This window comes from Budorcas taxicolor, chromosome 17 (genome assembly GCF_023091745.1).
Source record: "Budorcas taxicolor isolate Tak-1 chromosome 17, Takin1.1, whole genome shotgun sequence".
NCBI lineage: Eukaryota > Metazoa > Chordata > Mammalia > Artiodactyla > Bovidae > Budorcas > Budorcas taxicolor.
Window position 1 is genome coordinate 61,244,171 of NC_068926.1, and position 13,023 is coordinate 61,257,193.

The following is a 13,023-nucleotide window of genomic DNA, read 5'->3' on the forward strand; positions in this document are numbered from 1 at the left end:
CAGAGATCGAACCCATTTCTCTTGTGTCTCCTGCACTGGCAGGCAGGTTCTTTACCACTAGTGCCACCTGGGAAGCCCAATGATGGTAGTGATGATGGTTAAAACTGTGAGTCTGTAGTAGGTACTAGGAAATGTGCTCAGCCTTTTACGTGTAGAATTTCACTGACTCTTCACAGCATATGTAAGGGAGGTGTCATGGAAAAAAAAAAAGTGAAGATGTTAGTTGCTTAGTTGTGTCTGACTCTTTGTGACCCCATAGACTGTAGCCCACCAGGCTCTCCTGCCCATGGAATTCTCAAGGCAAGAATACTGGAGCGGGTAGCCATTCCTTTCTCCAAGGGATCTTCTTGAAAAGGAGGTGCCATATTATCCCCATTTAACTGATGAGGAAACACATTTATTAGAGATGTGGTGATGTGCCGTGTGTTGAAGTGAAGTCGCTCAGTCATGTCCGACTGTTTGTGACCCCATGGATTGTAGCCTACCAGGCTTCACTGTCCATGGGATTTTCTAGGCAAGAGTACTGGAATGGGTTGCCATTTCTCTATCCAGATGCTTAATGTTTGAGCTGAAATATGAAAGCAGCTCTGAATGATTCCAAAAGCCAGATCCCTTCAGAAGGAAGAGCAAAGACGGGAGGCAAGCTACATTTTTCTGAGACCTTTTCATGTGAAGAGGGGATAATGCCTTAGTCACCAGAACTGACATCAATAATACTCCAGAGAGGGAAAACATTCATCATCCAGTGTCTTTGGAAAACCTGGATTAGCCACAGCTAACCTGTTTCCTTATGCAGGACTTATCAGAGCCTTTAATACATTCACATACAGTGTGAATGTCCTAGTGGGAGACAGTGAAGTGGCTCCTTGGTGATCCCTAAATCCTTCTTTCCCAGAACTTTTATGGGTATCAGCAAACTTTGAGAGAAGTTTGGCTAAGTCACGAATAGTTGGGTTTCAGATACAATAGTCAATGAAAAGAAACAGTTGGGAGCCAACTTCTCTCACCTGGGAGGAGGTTAGCTGTGGGAGAAGGTCAGTACTAAGTCTAAGGGTTCATTCCATTATCACGGGGTGGGGCGGGCAGAGGCCCTGGCCACACCTCACCCCATAATATTGACAGAAGGCTGTCAGAGTAGGAATGGAATTCTCTAGGGGTCATTCTAGATGCCTGGGGCAGGCACAAGAGTCAGAGACAGAAGGCAAAGCAGGGTCCCGTGATCTGGTCTGGGGAGGCTACAGTCTCTTCTCTTCTCCTCTCAGGGTCCCCGCACTCCCAGTGAAGAACTTGAATGGTACAGGGCCAGTCCACCCGGCCCTGGCAGGTGAGGTCCAGTCAAGGACGGAAAAGAAGGGCGGGGCCCACAAGGTGGCAGCCTCACCTATCTGCCCATTGACCCCGCCCCTTGGTGGGCGTGGCCCAGAGGGCACATCCCCTACCACTGGGCTAGAACTCTGGGGTGGGCGGAGCCCGCAGAAGGCTCTCAACAACTGGGCTTCAACTTCGGGTAGGGCTGAGTGGGCACCGTCCATGGGACACACCCCATCCACCCATCCGAGGATTCCCGGGTGTGCCAGGTGGGCGGAGTCTGGGGAGAGACCCCAAGGGTCTTCTCAACGATGGGAAAGCAGGGTGGACAGGGCCTGGATGAGCACCCCGCCCCCTGACCAACTCTGCTCGGCGTCCCGCAGGGATGACTGGGATCCTGCTCTGCGCCGCGGGGCTGCCCGTCTGCCTGACCCGGGCCCCCAAGCCCATCCTGCACCCACCGCCGGTGAGCAAGAGCGACGTCAAGCCCGTGCCTGGCGTGCCCGGGGTGTGCCGCAAGACCAAGAAGAAGCACCTGAAGAAGAGTAGGCCTCCTAAGCTAGACCCTGACCCCTGAACTAACCCTGCTAACCCATCTGAGCTCTTCTGGCCCCATCCACCGCCAACTCCGATTACATAAAACCTCAAGCAACCCCTGACATGGGACTCCCACCAGCCTTTACAGCTTCTGACCCCTCTGACCCCTGACCCTGTCTTGAGCCATGCCCTCAGGGCTAGACTCTGGGTACAGTCAAGCCCAGCCCAATTCTGTCCTTGCAGGTAAGAACCCTGAAGATGTGGTTCGAAGGTACATGCAGAAGGTGAAGAACCCACCTGATGAGGTGAGCCCCTGGGTGAGGAGGAGGGGCGGAGGGCAGGCAGCCTCCCCTCCAGAGATGGAGACCCCAGCACCCGGCTCCTTGTGAGGTTCTATGTGTTTCAGCCTCTTCTTCCAGTTTGTGGGTTTGCCATCTCACTGTCTTTACAGCATCTTTTGATAAACACCAATGCTACGTTTAACAGAATCACATTTATCAACCTTTTGATGATCAACAGTTTTTGCATCTTATTTTTACCCATCTTTTTCCACCAAACATATTTAAGCTTTGTTTTCGATAGTTAAGCCTTGAATATGTCTGGAGGGGGTGTGAGGGAGCCATCTCTTCCTCTGCCATGCACTTGAATTCAGTACCTGGGGGTGTCCCCTCCCTTTGACAGATGGAGGCCAGAGAGGCGACAGTCTGCTGCTCTTGGGGGGGTTGAGGGTCTGGCCCCTGCTGAGGGGCACTGCTGACATGGGGGTGTCCTGCCTTCCCCAGTCCTCAGTCTCCTCTCTGTGCTCCCCTCGACCCCAGGACTGCACCATCTGCATGGAGCGGCTGGTCACGGCCTCTGGCTACGAGGGCGTGCTTCGGCACAAGGGTGTGCGACCTGAGCTCGTGGGCCGCCTGGGCCGCTGTGGCCACATGTACCACCTGCTGTGCCTCGTGGCCATGTACTCCAATGGCAACAAGGTGGGCTGGTGGGGGGGCCTGACGCGGAGCAGCAGGAGGGCTGGGGAGGGGCCCAGACACCTGGCAACCTCACAGCCACACCCCCTCCCCGCCCCAGGATGGCAGCCTGCAGTGCCCCACCTGCAAGGCCATCTATGGGGAGAAGACGGGCACTCAGCCGCCCGGGAAGATGGAGTTTCACCTCATCCCTCACTCGCTGCCCGGTTTCGCTGACACCCAGACCATCCGCATCGTCTACGACATCCCCACTGGCATCCAGGTGAGCCCTCAGCTCCGACTTTGAACTCGCCAGCGGTTCCCCACTGCCGTCTGTGGTTCAAGCCCCCTGCTGCCCCTCCCCACAGGGCCCTGAGCACCCCAACCCAGGCAAGAAGTTCACTGCAAGAGGCTTCCCGCGCCACTGCTATCTGCCCAACAACGAGAAGGGCCGGAAGGTGGGTGCCGTGAGGGCAAGGGGGTGTGAGAGCAGGCCGGGGCCCCAGCACTGACCACAGCCGTCTAGTGTGTGTGTGTCTAGCCCTGCCAGTGGCCTCAAAACCTCATTTCATTTACCAGCCCGCTGAAGTCAAGGTCTTAACACCATTTTAGAGATAAACAAAGCCTCAGAGAGGGCAAGTCATTTGTCTGAGGTCACACAGCGAGGTCACACAGGAGCCTGGATTTGAACCCGAGCAGTCTAGACTCTTCATCGCCACACCGGAAGAGTGTCGGCTTTTACTTTTTGTTTTTCAAAATAAGCCAGAAATTCTGATTTTCACGTGAAACCTTCAGGTTTTTGAATACTGCCAACGAAGGAACGAAGCGGCTATTTATTAATAGAGTGTGAAGTTCAAGCCAAACACAGCTGAGGGTCATCAGTGTGAGACTCTTCACCCCAAAGAAATAGGCTGATAACATGGAAAGTGGTTTTACTGAGGGAGCTCAGAGTGGGAGTCAGTCTAGGGAAGGAAGTGAGCACACCGGGTGGCCACGGGGAATCCTGCAGGGTAATCCCAGGGTGGGCTGAGAGGGACTCAAGCCACTGGGCCGGGCTGCCTGTGACCCTTGCTCGCCCCGCCCCCATTTGCCCCGCCCCTTGCCCCGCGCTCCAGGTGCTGAGGCTGCTCATCACCGCCTGGGAGCGGAGACTCATCTTCACCATCGGAACGTCCAACACCACAGGCGAGTCGGACACCGTGGTGTGGAATGAGATCCACCACAAGACAGAGTTTGGATCCAACCTGACGGGCCATGGCTACCCGGACGCTAGCTACCTAGACAACGTGCTGGCGGAGCTCACAGCCCAGGGTGTGTCTGAGGCTGTGGCCAAGGCCTGAGACCCGAGGCTGCCCACCTTCCCTCCTGCTTTGCCCCTGGTCCGGCACATGCCTCCCTCCGCCGCCGGGTGTGTCCTGGCGGCCCAGGTTCAGGGCTGGGGAGGAGCCTGCAGGAGGAGCCAGGAGCGTTCCGGGGATTTGGCTGGTAGCAGTTGGGATGATGGGAGGATGGCAGGCCAGCCGGCTTCGACCCTAGCTCCCCTGAGCGGGTCGCAAGCGTGTACCGGAAACCATAGCAACCTCCCTGCTGAAAAGACAGAGCCCCACCCCCTCACACAAACACACGTGTCCTGTTGAACACATGCACGCACACCCACGTGCCTCTACTTTCCCCCAGACTGGGGGGGAAGAGACAGAAAGACCCCTGTGATACCCCATGTGGATTCCCATCTGTGTGTCTATCGCATCTGTACAGGCTTGTCTGCAAGCAGGGGACTCAGGGCTAGCACCTGGGGGCCCAGTAGGGCTCCAGGAGAAAAGGGGGCACTTGGGAGCCTCAGTCTCCTCCCATTTCTGCCACCCACTGATGGCCCACGGGGTGGAAGCCCCCAGATTATTCAGCAGTTTTGCAAAAGGGCAGGCCAAGGAGACGGACTAGGAGAATCTTGTTTTGTGCTTATGTCTCTTCATCCTTCTGGGACCCTGACCTCCTCCCCTCCCATCCCCAAGCCTTATGTCGGTCCCTGATAAAGGTCCCTGTTTTCCTTTCTTCCCCACCCCATTCTCTCCACCAAATCACTCCAAACATCAAGATCCAAAGGCTGGAGCTTCTGGCTTCAAGAGCGAGACGAGGAGGCCTGGCTTAGGCCAGCAGGTTTAAAAAGCAGACCAGACAGCAAAGAGTCCATTTCCCTTTCCTCAGGAGTGGGCAGTGGGGTGGCTGATAGTCTCGGCCAACCAGGGGCCTGTTGCCCAGGCAACTCACCAGCTCCGCCTCTGTTGATTGGCTGCCATGGTGGAAGTCAGCCAAGATTTAAAGGGACGCCAGCGATTGCTCTTTTGAAAATCTACCAGTCCCACTGTGGGTGGAGAAATAAATGGTCTTTCTCCTCCTCAACTGGGTCTTTTCCTGTCAAGAAGGGGCGTGGGTGGCTCTGTTTCTGGGGGACTTCAGTCCATCCCAGAGGGGAGCTTGCAACAAGATGGTGATTCAAGACCACTGTCCCTGTCAGGCTCGGGCAGCTGGAGATGGAGGGTCCCCACGCTTCTCTTGTCCTGGGGGTGTGATGGTGGCAGAGGCAGACCGTCCCAATCCTAGTCCCCAAGAGGGTACAAGTTGAAGTTCTGTTCTCAAGCACAGGTGCAAGGCAATGCACGCAGCTCCCCGGTTCAATGAATAGAAATGAGGAACTCAGGCTGGGAACCTCCAGGAAACAGTGGGGGAGCTGGGAGACGCCGTGATGGCTTGCTGGAACCTCTGAAGGAGGAGGACCAGGTTCTGTCTAGGGAGAGACAAGGACCTGTCCCAGGATCTGCAGCCAGTCTCCTATCAACCTCTCACATCCCAGGAGGCTGGGAGGCGGTAGTGAACGCTGCAGCTCCAGGCGACCCCTGCTGGGCACCTTTGGGATAGCACCGCATCTTTCCTGGTCCTTAAGGTTTCTGTCCTACCCTCTAGTTACACAAAACGGGAAATGAATATTTGGAGACCCTTCCAATCCTGCCAGTTGGGTGTTCCCCAACATTTTAACTTATGTGATTCATTATCAAACAGAAGCTCACCTCAATATAAAATCGCCCAGCCCCGTGATCCCCAAATCTCACGTGCAATCCACATCACCTGTGGAACTTGCTGAAAGCCCTGATGCCTGCCCTCATGCTCCTCAGATTCTGATTCAGTTGATCCAGGAAGCTGCATTTCCAGTAGACACTCTGAGGATAGGGTATCCAGTAGATACTCTGAGGATGGTCCACAGATACCCTGTGGACCACAACTGAGAAATCCCTCCCTGTTTCCTACGCTATCGCCATGGAACCCATTTTGAAAATCACACATATCAACACACTCACTCATTTTATACAGGGTAAACTGAGGCTCAGAGAGGGGGAAAGAGCCTGGCCTGAGGTCTCTCAGGCTTCAAGGGTCTGAGTCAGGCACTGGGCTCTTGGCCTCAGTTATTACTGAGGGCTCTGGATTGTAGAAGTTTGTGGTTAGGATTCTTGGCCGAGGACAGGGTTCAGGAGGATCAATGAGGTTACAGGGATTGGCAGACATGAAAATAGGAAGGGTTGAGCCCATGTAAGTGCCTGTCTTGGGCCACAAGGCCACAAGGGCATCAGGGATTCAGGTACAGCTGTATCTAGCAGCTCAGGGCCAGGCTGCCCTTGCCCAGTGTGGGTAGAGGCCAGTCCAGTGAAGCAGAGACCTCAAGCTGAGCCAAGTAAGTCGGATTCCGTATTCCATCCACTCCAGTCTGCCTCAACCCAGAGGGTGAGATTCATTCAGTGCAAGGCTGGTCCCCAGCCAAAGGACTTCCATGCCTGGGTTCTGGGCTTAGGACACATGGGACTAGGATATCTCTAGGAGCCTGCAAGTCACAACATCAGTGAGGTACAGGGCAGCCACGAGGGGATTCCTGGGCCAGGGGATGTTGAGAAGGGCCCACTGGCTCCTTCCTCCTGCTTCCAGGCTGACTCTGGCATCTCCTTAGGGCCTCAGGGGGCCCGAAACCACCTTCCCCTGCTCCTGCTGCTGGAACTCCTCGTGGGCTTGATCCAGGTCTGTGAGCACCTCCAGCAGGCGGGCAGCTGCCTCCCTCTGCCGAGCCAGGGCATCAGTACAGGCCCCTGGGAGAGAGAAGAGGATGCCGTAGGGTTTTAGCCAGGCCACGGCAGGCTTCTCTAATTCAGATTCAGTGGCTTCCTCAGACTCTGGATGTGCCTAGAGCCCCAAGAATCCTAAAATGTGCCAGAGCTGGGCACATGCAGCTCCCTGACCTGCTGGTGGATTGCAAACAGGAGAGTGGGGGTGAGGGGGAAGGGGCTCGGAGACTGGAGTGGGAGGTTCTCGGCAAGTTGTGGGAGGTACCAGAGAAGAGAAAGAAAAGGGATTTCCTTATCCCCTTACCTTCCATGGCACTGGAACCCTGCTCTGTGGCTGCCTCCAGAGTTGTATCCATGCTGGAATCCTCGAGGAATTTCATCCTGAAAGTTAAGAGGGAGAAAACCAGGCTGGCCCCTGAGTCCCAATCCTGCTCTCGAACCCAGAGATTCTGCTGGTTGAAGGAGACATTACAGATTCCCACTAAATCATCACCATTGCCATCATCATCACAGCAAACATAGAGTGTCTGATGCTATTCCAAGTCTTTTCCATGTATAAACTCATTTAATTAGCACAAAACACAAGTGGATACTTACTAGTAGCTCCATTCCACAGATGACCGCTGAGACAGAGAGAGCTAAAGCAACTTGCCTAAGGTTGCACAGCATAATAATAATTGTTACCCTTTATTATTAGAAAGGGTATTATATTTCATTTTTTTATTATATAGAAAGCTAACTATGTGTCCAGGCACCTCCAAAGTGCTTTACCTGTATGAGTTCATTCAGCCCTCAGGACAACCCCATGAGGTAAGGACTGTTGTTACCCTAATTTTCCAGACTGAGAAAACTGAAGTACAGAGAAGGTAAGCAACTCGCCCAAGTTTCACACAGCCAGTCCAGGATCTGAACCCAGGCAGGCCAGCTTCAGGACTCACACTGTAAGCTGGAACAAATCTCCATCACTGAGTTACAGTGATCCTGAGATCAACCAAGACAGGGTGGGAACACACCCACACTTGACGCCTGTGTCTCAGGAGTCCTGGGTATCAAAGGATCTCAAGATCCATGGGACTTCCCTGGCAGCCCAGTGGTTAAGACTCTGAGCTTCCAATGTCCAGGGCGAGGGTTCAATCCCTGGTGGGGGAACTAAAACCCTCCATGCCATGTGGCATGGCCAAAGTGAAAAAAAAAAAAAAAAGGTCCCAAGATCTAGTTCCGTATCAGCCCACCTGAGGATGGCAACAGTCCTCCCCTAGAGCCTGTCCCCACCCAGAAGCTCATCAGAGGCACATGGGAAGAATGAACCAGTGATCATGGGGTGGGACCCACCTGAGCCGATCCCGCCCCAGAAGCAGCTGCCGATACACCATCTGGGTCTCAGCATCAGGATCCAGGGGGTCACTCCAGTCCCCCAGGGTGACGGCTGAGTGCGTGCGGCTGCAACCGGAAGCTGGGGGCGACACAGCGGCATCATCTGTAGCTTCACATTCCCCTTCCAGAGCCTCCATGGCCAAGCCCTGCCCCTTAGACTTCTAAAACCACTCTTCAAACCTACTGCTTCCTTCCAACCGCACTGCCCCGCCTTCACCCGACAGGGCAATAGCCTCCCTTCTCTCCGTGCCTCTCCCACACTCTAGGCTCAGCCACACAGACCTTTCTCGATCCTTCAGCCTGTCTTTGCTCTGCCTGAAACACTCTTTCTTCCTCTGTCCCTTTCTCCAACTTCACTACTTAACTCTTACTCTTCTCACAGGTCACACTTGAGCCACACCTCCTCCGGGAAGCCCTTCTTGTTGTCCTACCGTGGGGCTGGGCCAGAGGGGTTCTCTGGCATCTCAAAAGCCTCATCTTGGCATTGGTAACACTGTATTACAATTGTCTGGTTATTCATTTATTTTCCTGAGAACAAGCCTGGCATGTGGTAGGCACTTGGAAAAAAGTATCTGTGCGCCAGGCAGTGTTCTAATCGCTTTGCATATATCAACTTATTTAATCCTCACAGCAGCCCTACAAAGTGGACATTATTATCCGGCCCATTTTACACTTGAGGAGACTAAGGCAGAGAGAGGTTAAGTAACTTGCTCAAGGTTGCAGGGCCAGCCCAGGCGGAGGTGGGACACCCTGTGATTGACAGGTGTGGAGGGCGGAGCCTGAGTCCGCCCTGCCCCCTCACCTGAGCGCTCGGCCTGGAGGCAGCAGGTCCAGTGCCCGCTGCGGAAGGCACCGGGGTGGCAGGAGGCCAGCTTGTCCGGGTTGGGGGCGCTGGCCTTGCGCAGGGCCGACAGCCATTGGTTGAGCTCGTTTACGTTCTGCGGGGAGGTGGAGGGGCGGTCAGAGCTGGGTTGGGACCCCAGAGGCGCCCCCTGCTCCTCCCACTGCTGGCGGCGCCTCACCTTGCACTGGAGGTAGGCGGTGTGCGGCGCCCCCGCGCCGTCCTGCGTCACCACCTGCATCACGTAGGGCAGCTGGAAGGCGCTCTCGTCAACGCGCTCCACAGCTCGGATGTGCGACACGGGGATGGAGGAGCGCATCTGGGAGAGAGGACTCTCACTGCAGGGCGGGCTAGGGCCAGGGGCCAGGGAGACCGGGCCTGGGGACAGCTTTCCTGTGGGTGTGTGCACCTGGCGGTGTGTTCCGGCATGGGGACAGTCAGCCTTGTGCATCTGAGCTATGTGTGTGTCCACCTGGCGGCCCTGTGAGTCCCGCAATCACTCTCCCGGTGATAACTTCTCTGGGCATCAGTTTCCATCATCATCACCATCACCATGGCAATCCCTGCTCCTGCACTTGGGATGTGGTTCTAAGCACTCTACACCTACCAACTTATTTTATCATGGCAACAGATTTCTGAGGCTGGGTCTATCATTCCTCCCAATTCACAGATGAGAAAACTGAGGCATAAGAGACTAAAGGACCCTCCAGAGGCCACTCAGCTGGTGGAGCCAGAATTGGACAGGGAGTTGAACTCTAGAATCTACACTCTGCTGATAAAGTAGAAAGAATAAGTGTGGACACCGTCTCCGGTGGTAGCTGTTATGATTTGTGGGTGTGCAGACACAGAATGGCTAGATCCCCGTGGGTGTCTCAGTTTGAGCTAGACTTGAATGGCAGCCCCATGAAAGCAGGGAGTTTGTGTTTTGTTTATTGCAGTATCTCCAGCACCTAGAACACTGCATGGTACATAGTAGGTACTCAATAAGTGCTTGATGGGTGAATGGATGGGTGAATGAATGCCTGGATATGAGTGCATGTACCCTTGGGTGAGAGAGCCAATTTTCTGTGACTCTCTATAGGACTTGGGTGCATGGGTAGCTCAGTGGTAGAATTCTTGCCTGCCACGCGGGAGGCCCAGGTTCAATTCCCAGCCCATGCAGCCACAGCATCCCCTTTGGGCTTCCCAGGTGGGGTTAGTAGTAAAGAACCTGCCTGCCAATGCAGGAGACGAGAGAGACTCAGATTTGATCCCTGGGTCAGGAAGATCCCTTGGAGGAGGGCATGGCAACTCACTTCAGTATTCTTGCCTGGAGCATCCCATGGACAGAAGAGCCTGGCAGGCTACAGTCCATAGGCTCACAAAAGAGTTGGACACAACCAAAGTGACTTAGCATGCGTGGTATGAAGGCAGAGACCTGCGTGGAAACAGCTGAGGAGGGCTAAGCATTGTCCATGCCCTGGGAGTGTCCACATCTGGGCGGGTACGTCCCAGCCACCACAGGTGCACGTGCTGAAGATCATCTGATGGTGCGTGTAAGCGTTTGCCTGTCCCTGTTCTGTGCCCACCTGGACCCACAGGTACAAGCAGAGCCTGGCCTTAGAATTTGAGTTTGCTAAGCTGCCTTAGGACCTTGGGCAAGTCCTTGTCCCCTCCTGGGCCTCAGTATCCCCCTGGGTACAAAAAGGCAGCTCTGTGAGGGAGGCCACTGTGGAAGTCCCTCCACCGCGGGCTGGAGCCCCACCTGCCACTCAGGACTCTTGGAGTAGGACAGCGTCTCCCCGCTGAGCCGGAAGTAGCGCTTCTTGAAGGCAAAGCGTGTGGCCAGGCCGGCAGGCTCCTCCTTGCGCTTGAGCAGGTAGCCTTCTCGGACAGTCACTGAGGGCGGGACCAGGGCCCTGGCTGGGCCCCCAGCCTCTGGAAAATGGGGAGGGGGGACTGGGAACCCTTCCCACCCAGGCTCCACCTTTCGAGGGTCTCATGGAGGAGCGGGATTCTTGGCTCCCCGAGAGGCAGAAGGATGAATTAGATGGACTCTACTTTCTCCAAAGGGAATGGTGTTATTGAGGGCTGGGGAAGGGAATGGGGGTGGCAGGGAGTGGGGGCCCCAAAGTTGGCCTTGGTGATCCCTTTCCAACTTGAGGGATGTACAGGCACCAGCAGGAGGAGCCACGCTTTACGGAGTCAGTCCAGGGAGTGACTGGATGCTAGTCACTATGCCCTGGATCTAGCTACCCTTAGGGGATCCAGACACAGGCCCCCCCACCCCCAGCATACAGGGACCCCACCAGGTCACAACCAGGCCTCCACATTTCCACAGGGTGCTCCTAGGTGATTTGGACCCAAGTACTTCATGACCTGGGCCCCACATTATGATATAGACTCATCCTTAACTCCTCTGCTTAAAACTATCCCATGGGGAGTTCCCTGGGGGTCCAGTGGTTAAGAATCCACCTGCCAGTGCAGGGGACACAGATTCGATTCCTGGTCAGCAAACTAAGATCCCACATGCCGCAGGGCAACTAAGCCTGCACAGCTACTGAGCCCACATGTCACAACTAGAGAGAAGCCCTCGTGCCACAACTAAGACCTGACGCAGCCAAATAAATAAATACTTAAACATCAATAAAATAAATCTACCCTGTGGTTCCACCTCACTCCAAGTAAAAGCCTAACTCCTTCCAGCAACCCCACATGACCTGCCCCCTCACCTCTCCTCCACTCCCTCTCGTCCATCCTTCTTCACTGGCCCCCCTCACTGTCCACCCCAGGGCCTTTGCACACACTGTCCCCAGCCTGAAACACTTTCCCAGGATCCTCAGTGCTTGCCCTCTGTCCTCTTTCAGGTCTTTGCTCTAATATCACCCTGGGGAGGCCATTCCTGGCCACCCTCTCTAAAAGGCTGATCTGCCGCCCCCTAGCCCAATATCCCCTTCCTTCCTTTATTTTTTCTCCTTAGCACTTCTCTCTCCCTAACATACCATATGATTTGCTAACTCATCTTGTTTACTGCCTGTTGTCTCCACTAGAATAAAACATCCACATGTGCAGGAGCTTGTTCTGTTTCACCCACTGCTGTGTCCCCAGACCCTGGAACGGTGTCTAGGACATAGCAGGCACTTAATAGATATCTGTCAATGGAGTAAGTGCCATGCCGCGATCCCCTCTCACATCTCCACAGGGGCTGAAACGGTCTAGAGGGCCTGCATCTGTTCAGACCTGGGCCCTAGCACAGCATATGCCAGGAAGGGTTTGTTGAATGACTAGCTGACCCACAGGTGTACAGTCTCAGTGAGTGCTGGGGTGGGGGAGGGGTGGTGGACGGGTAGGTCCTAAGGGTTCCGTAGAGTGACAAGTTGGCTCTGGCAGAGCCATGGGAACTCACCCTCCTTCCCATCCACGTCCACCAGCTGGTCCAGGAAGTCTCTCACCCTGGAAATACTCTGCAGCAGGAAGGGGTGTAGGGGGGCCATCCACAGCTCCTTGCCCTGGCCCAGCTGCTGGCCCAGATTTCCAATGCTCTGCACAGCCTGGAGCAAAGGAGCAGGGGGCGCTGCCAGGGCCAAGGTCACTGCAGCAGGAGAGGGCCTCTGTGGACCCAGAACAGCCCCAGAGTCATGGCTCCCAACTCAGTGTCCAATGAAAGGAGAAAGTGATAGAAGCACCTGCCTGAAAAGATATCTGCCCCTCTCTGTGCGCAGATGTGTATCCCCAGTGCTTTTATTCTGTCCCCCATCTAGAACCCAAATAACCTCATTCAGGACTGCTTGATCTCATCATACATACTTGAGCCCATCAGAACCTCCAAATGTGGCCCCTTTGTGAATGATGGTCTGATTCATACTAAAGTGTAAATGACTGCTAGCCTGCTTCCCACCTTCCCCCAGAAGGGGAGGGGTTTCGTTCC

The 13,023-nt window shown here is 54.9% G+C and overlaps 2 protein-coding genes across 2 annotated transcripts in view; one reads left to right on the plus strand and one right to left on the minus strand.

The window, feature by feature from the left end:
* The window catches only part of DTX1 (deltex E3 ubiquitin ligase 1), a 38,223-nt gene extending 33,036 nt beyond the window's left edge, over positions 1 to 5,187 (plus strand). The window contains exons 3-9 of the mRNA XM_052654634.1: positions 1,263 to 1,324; positions 1,692 to 1,853; positions 2,089 to 2,150; positions 2,664 to 2,822; positions 2,920 to 3,081; positions 3,167 to 3,256; positions 3,914 to 5,187. Of these exons, the coding sequence (XP_052510594.1) occupies positions 1,263 to 1,324; positions 1,692 to 1,853; positions 2,089 to 2,150; positions 2,664 to 2,822; positions 2,920 to 3,081; positions 3,167 to 3,256; positions 3,914 to 4,138 (922 nt within the window). The 3' untranslated portion in view covers positions 4,139 to 5,187. The remainder of the gene's footprint in view (positions 1 to 1,262; positions 1,325 to 1,691; positions 1,854 to 2,088; positions 2,151 to 2,663; positions 2,823 to 2,919; positions 3,082 to 3,166; positions 3,257 to 3,913) is intronic.
* A 1,598-nt stretch (positions 5,188 to 6,785) lies between these two features.
* Positions 6,786 to 13,023, minus strand: part of RASAL1 (RAS protein activator like 1) — a 31,598-nt gene continuing 25,360 nt past the window's right edge. Inside the window, exons 15-21 of the mRNA XM_052654578.1 lie at positions 12,502 to 12,646; positions 10,861 to 11,033; positions 9,298 to 9,435; positions 9,078 to 9,213; positions 8,234 to 8,354; positions 7,206 to 7,282; positions 6,786 to 6,925 (exon numbers count right to left, since the gene is read on the minus strand). Coding sequence (XP_052510538.1) covers positions 6,786 to 6,925; positions 7,206 to 7,282; positions 8,234 to 8,354; positions 9,078 to 9,213; positions 9,298 to 9,435; positions 10,861 to 11,033; positions 12,502 to 12,646 — 930 coding nt within the window. The remainder of the gene's footprint in view (positions 6,926 to 7,205; positions 7,283 to 8,233; positions 8,355 to 9,077; positions 9,214 to 9,297; positions 9,436 to 10,860; positions 11,034 to 12,501; positions 12,647 to 13,023) is intronic.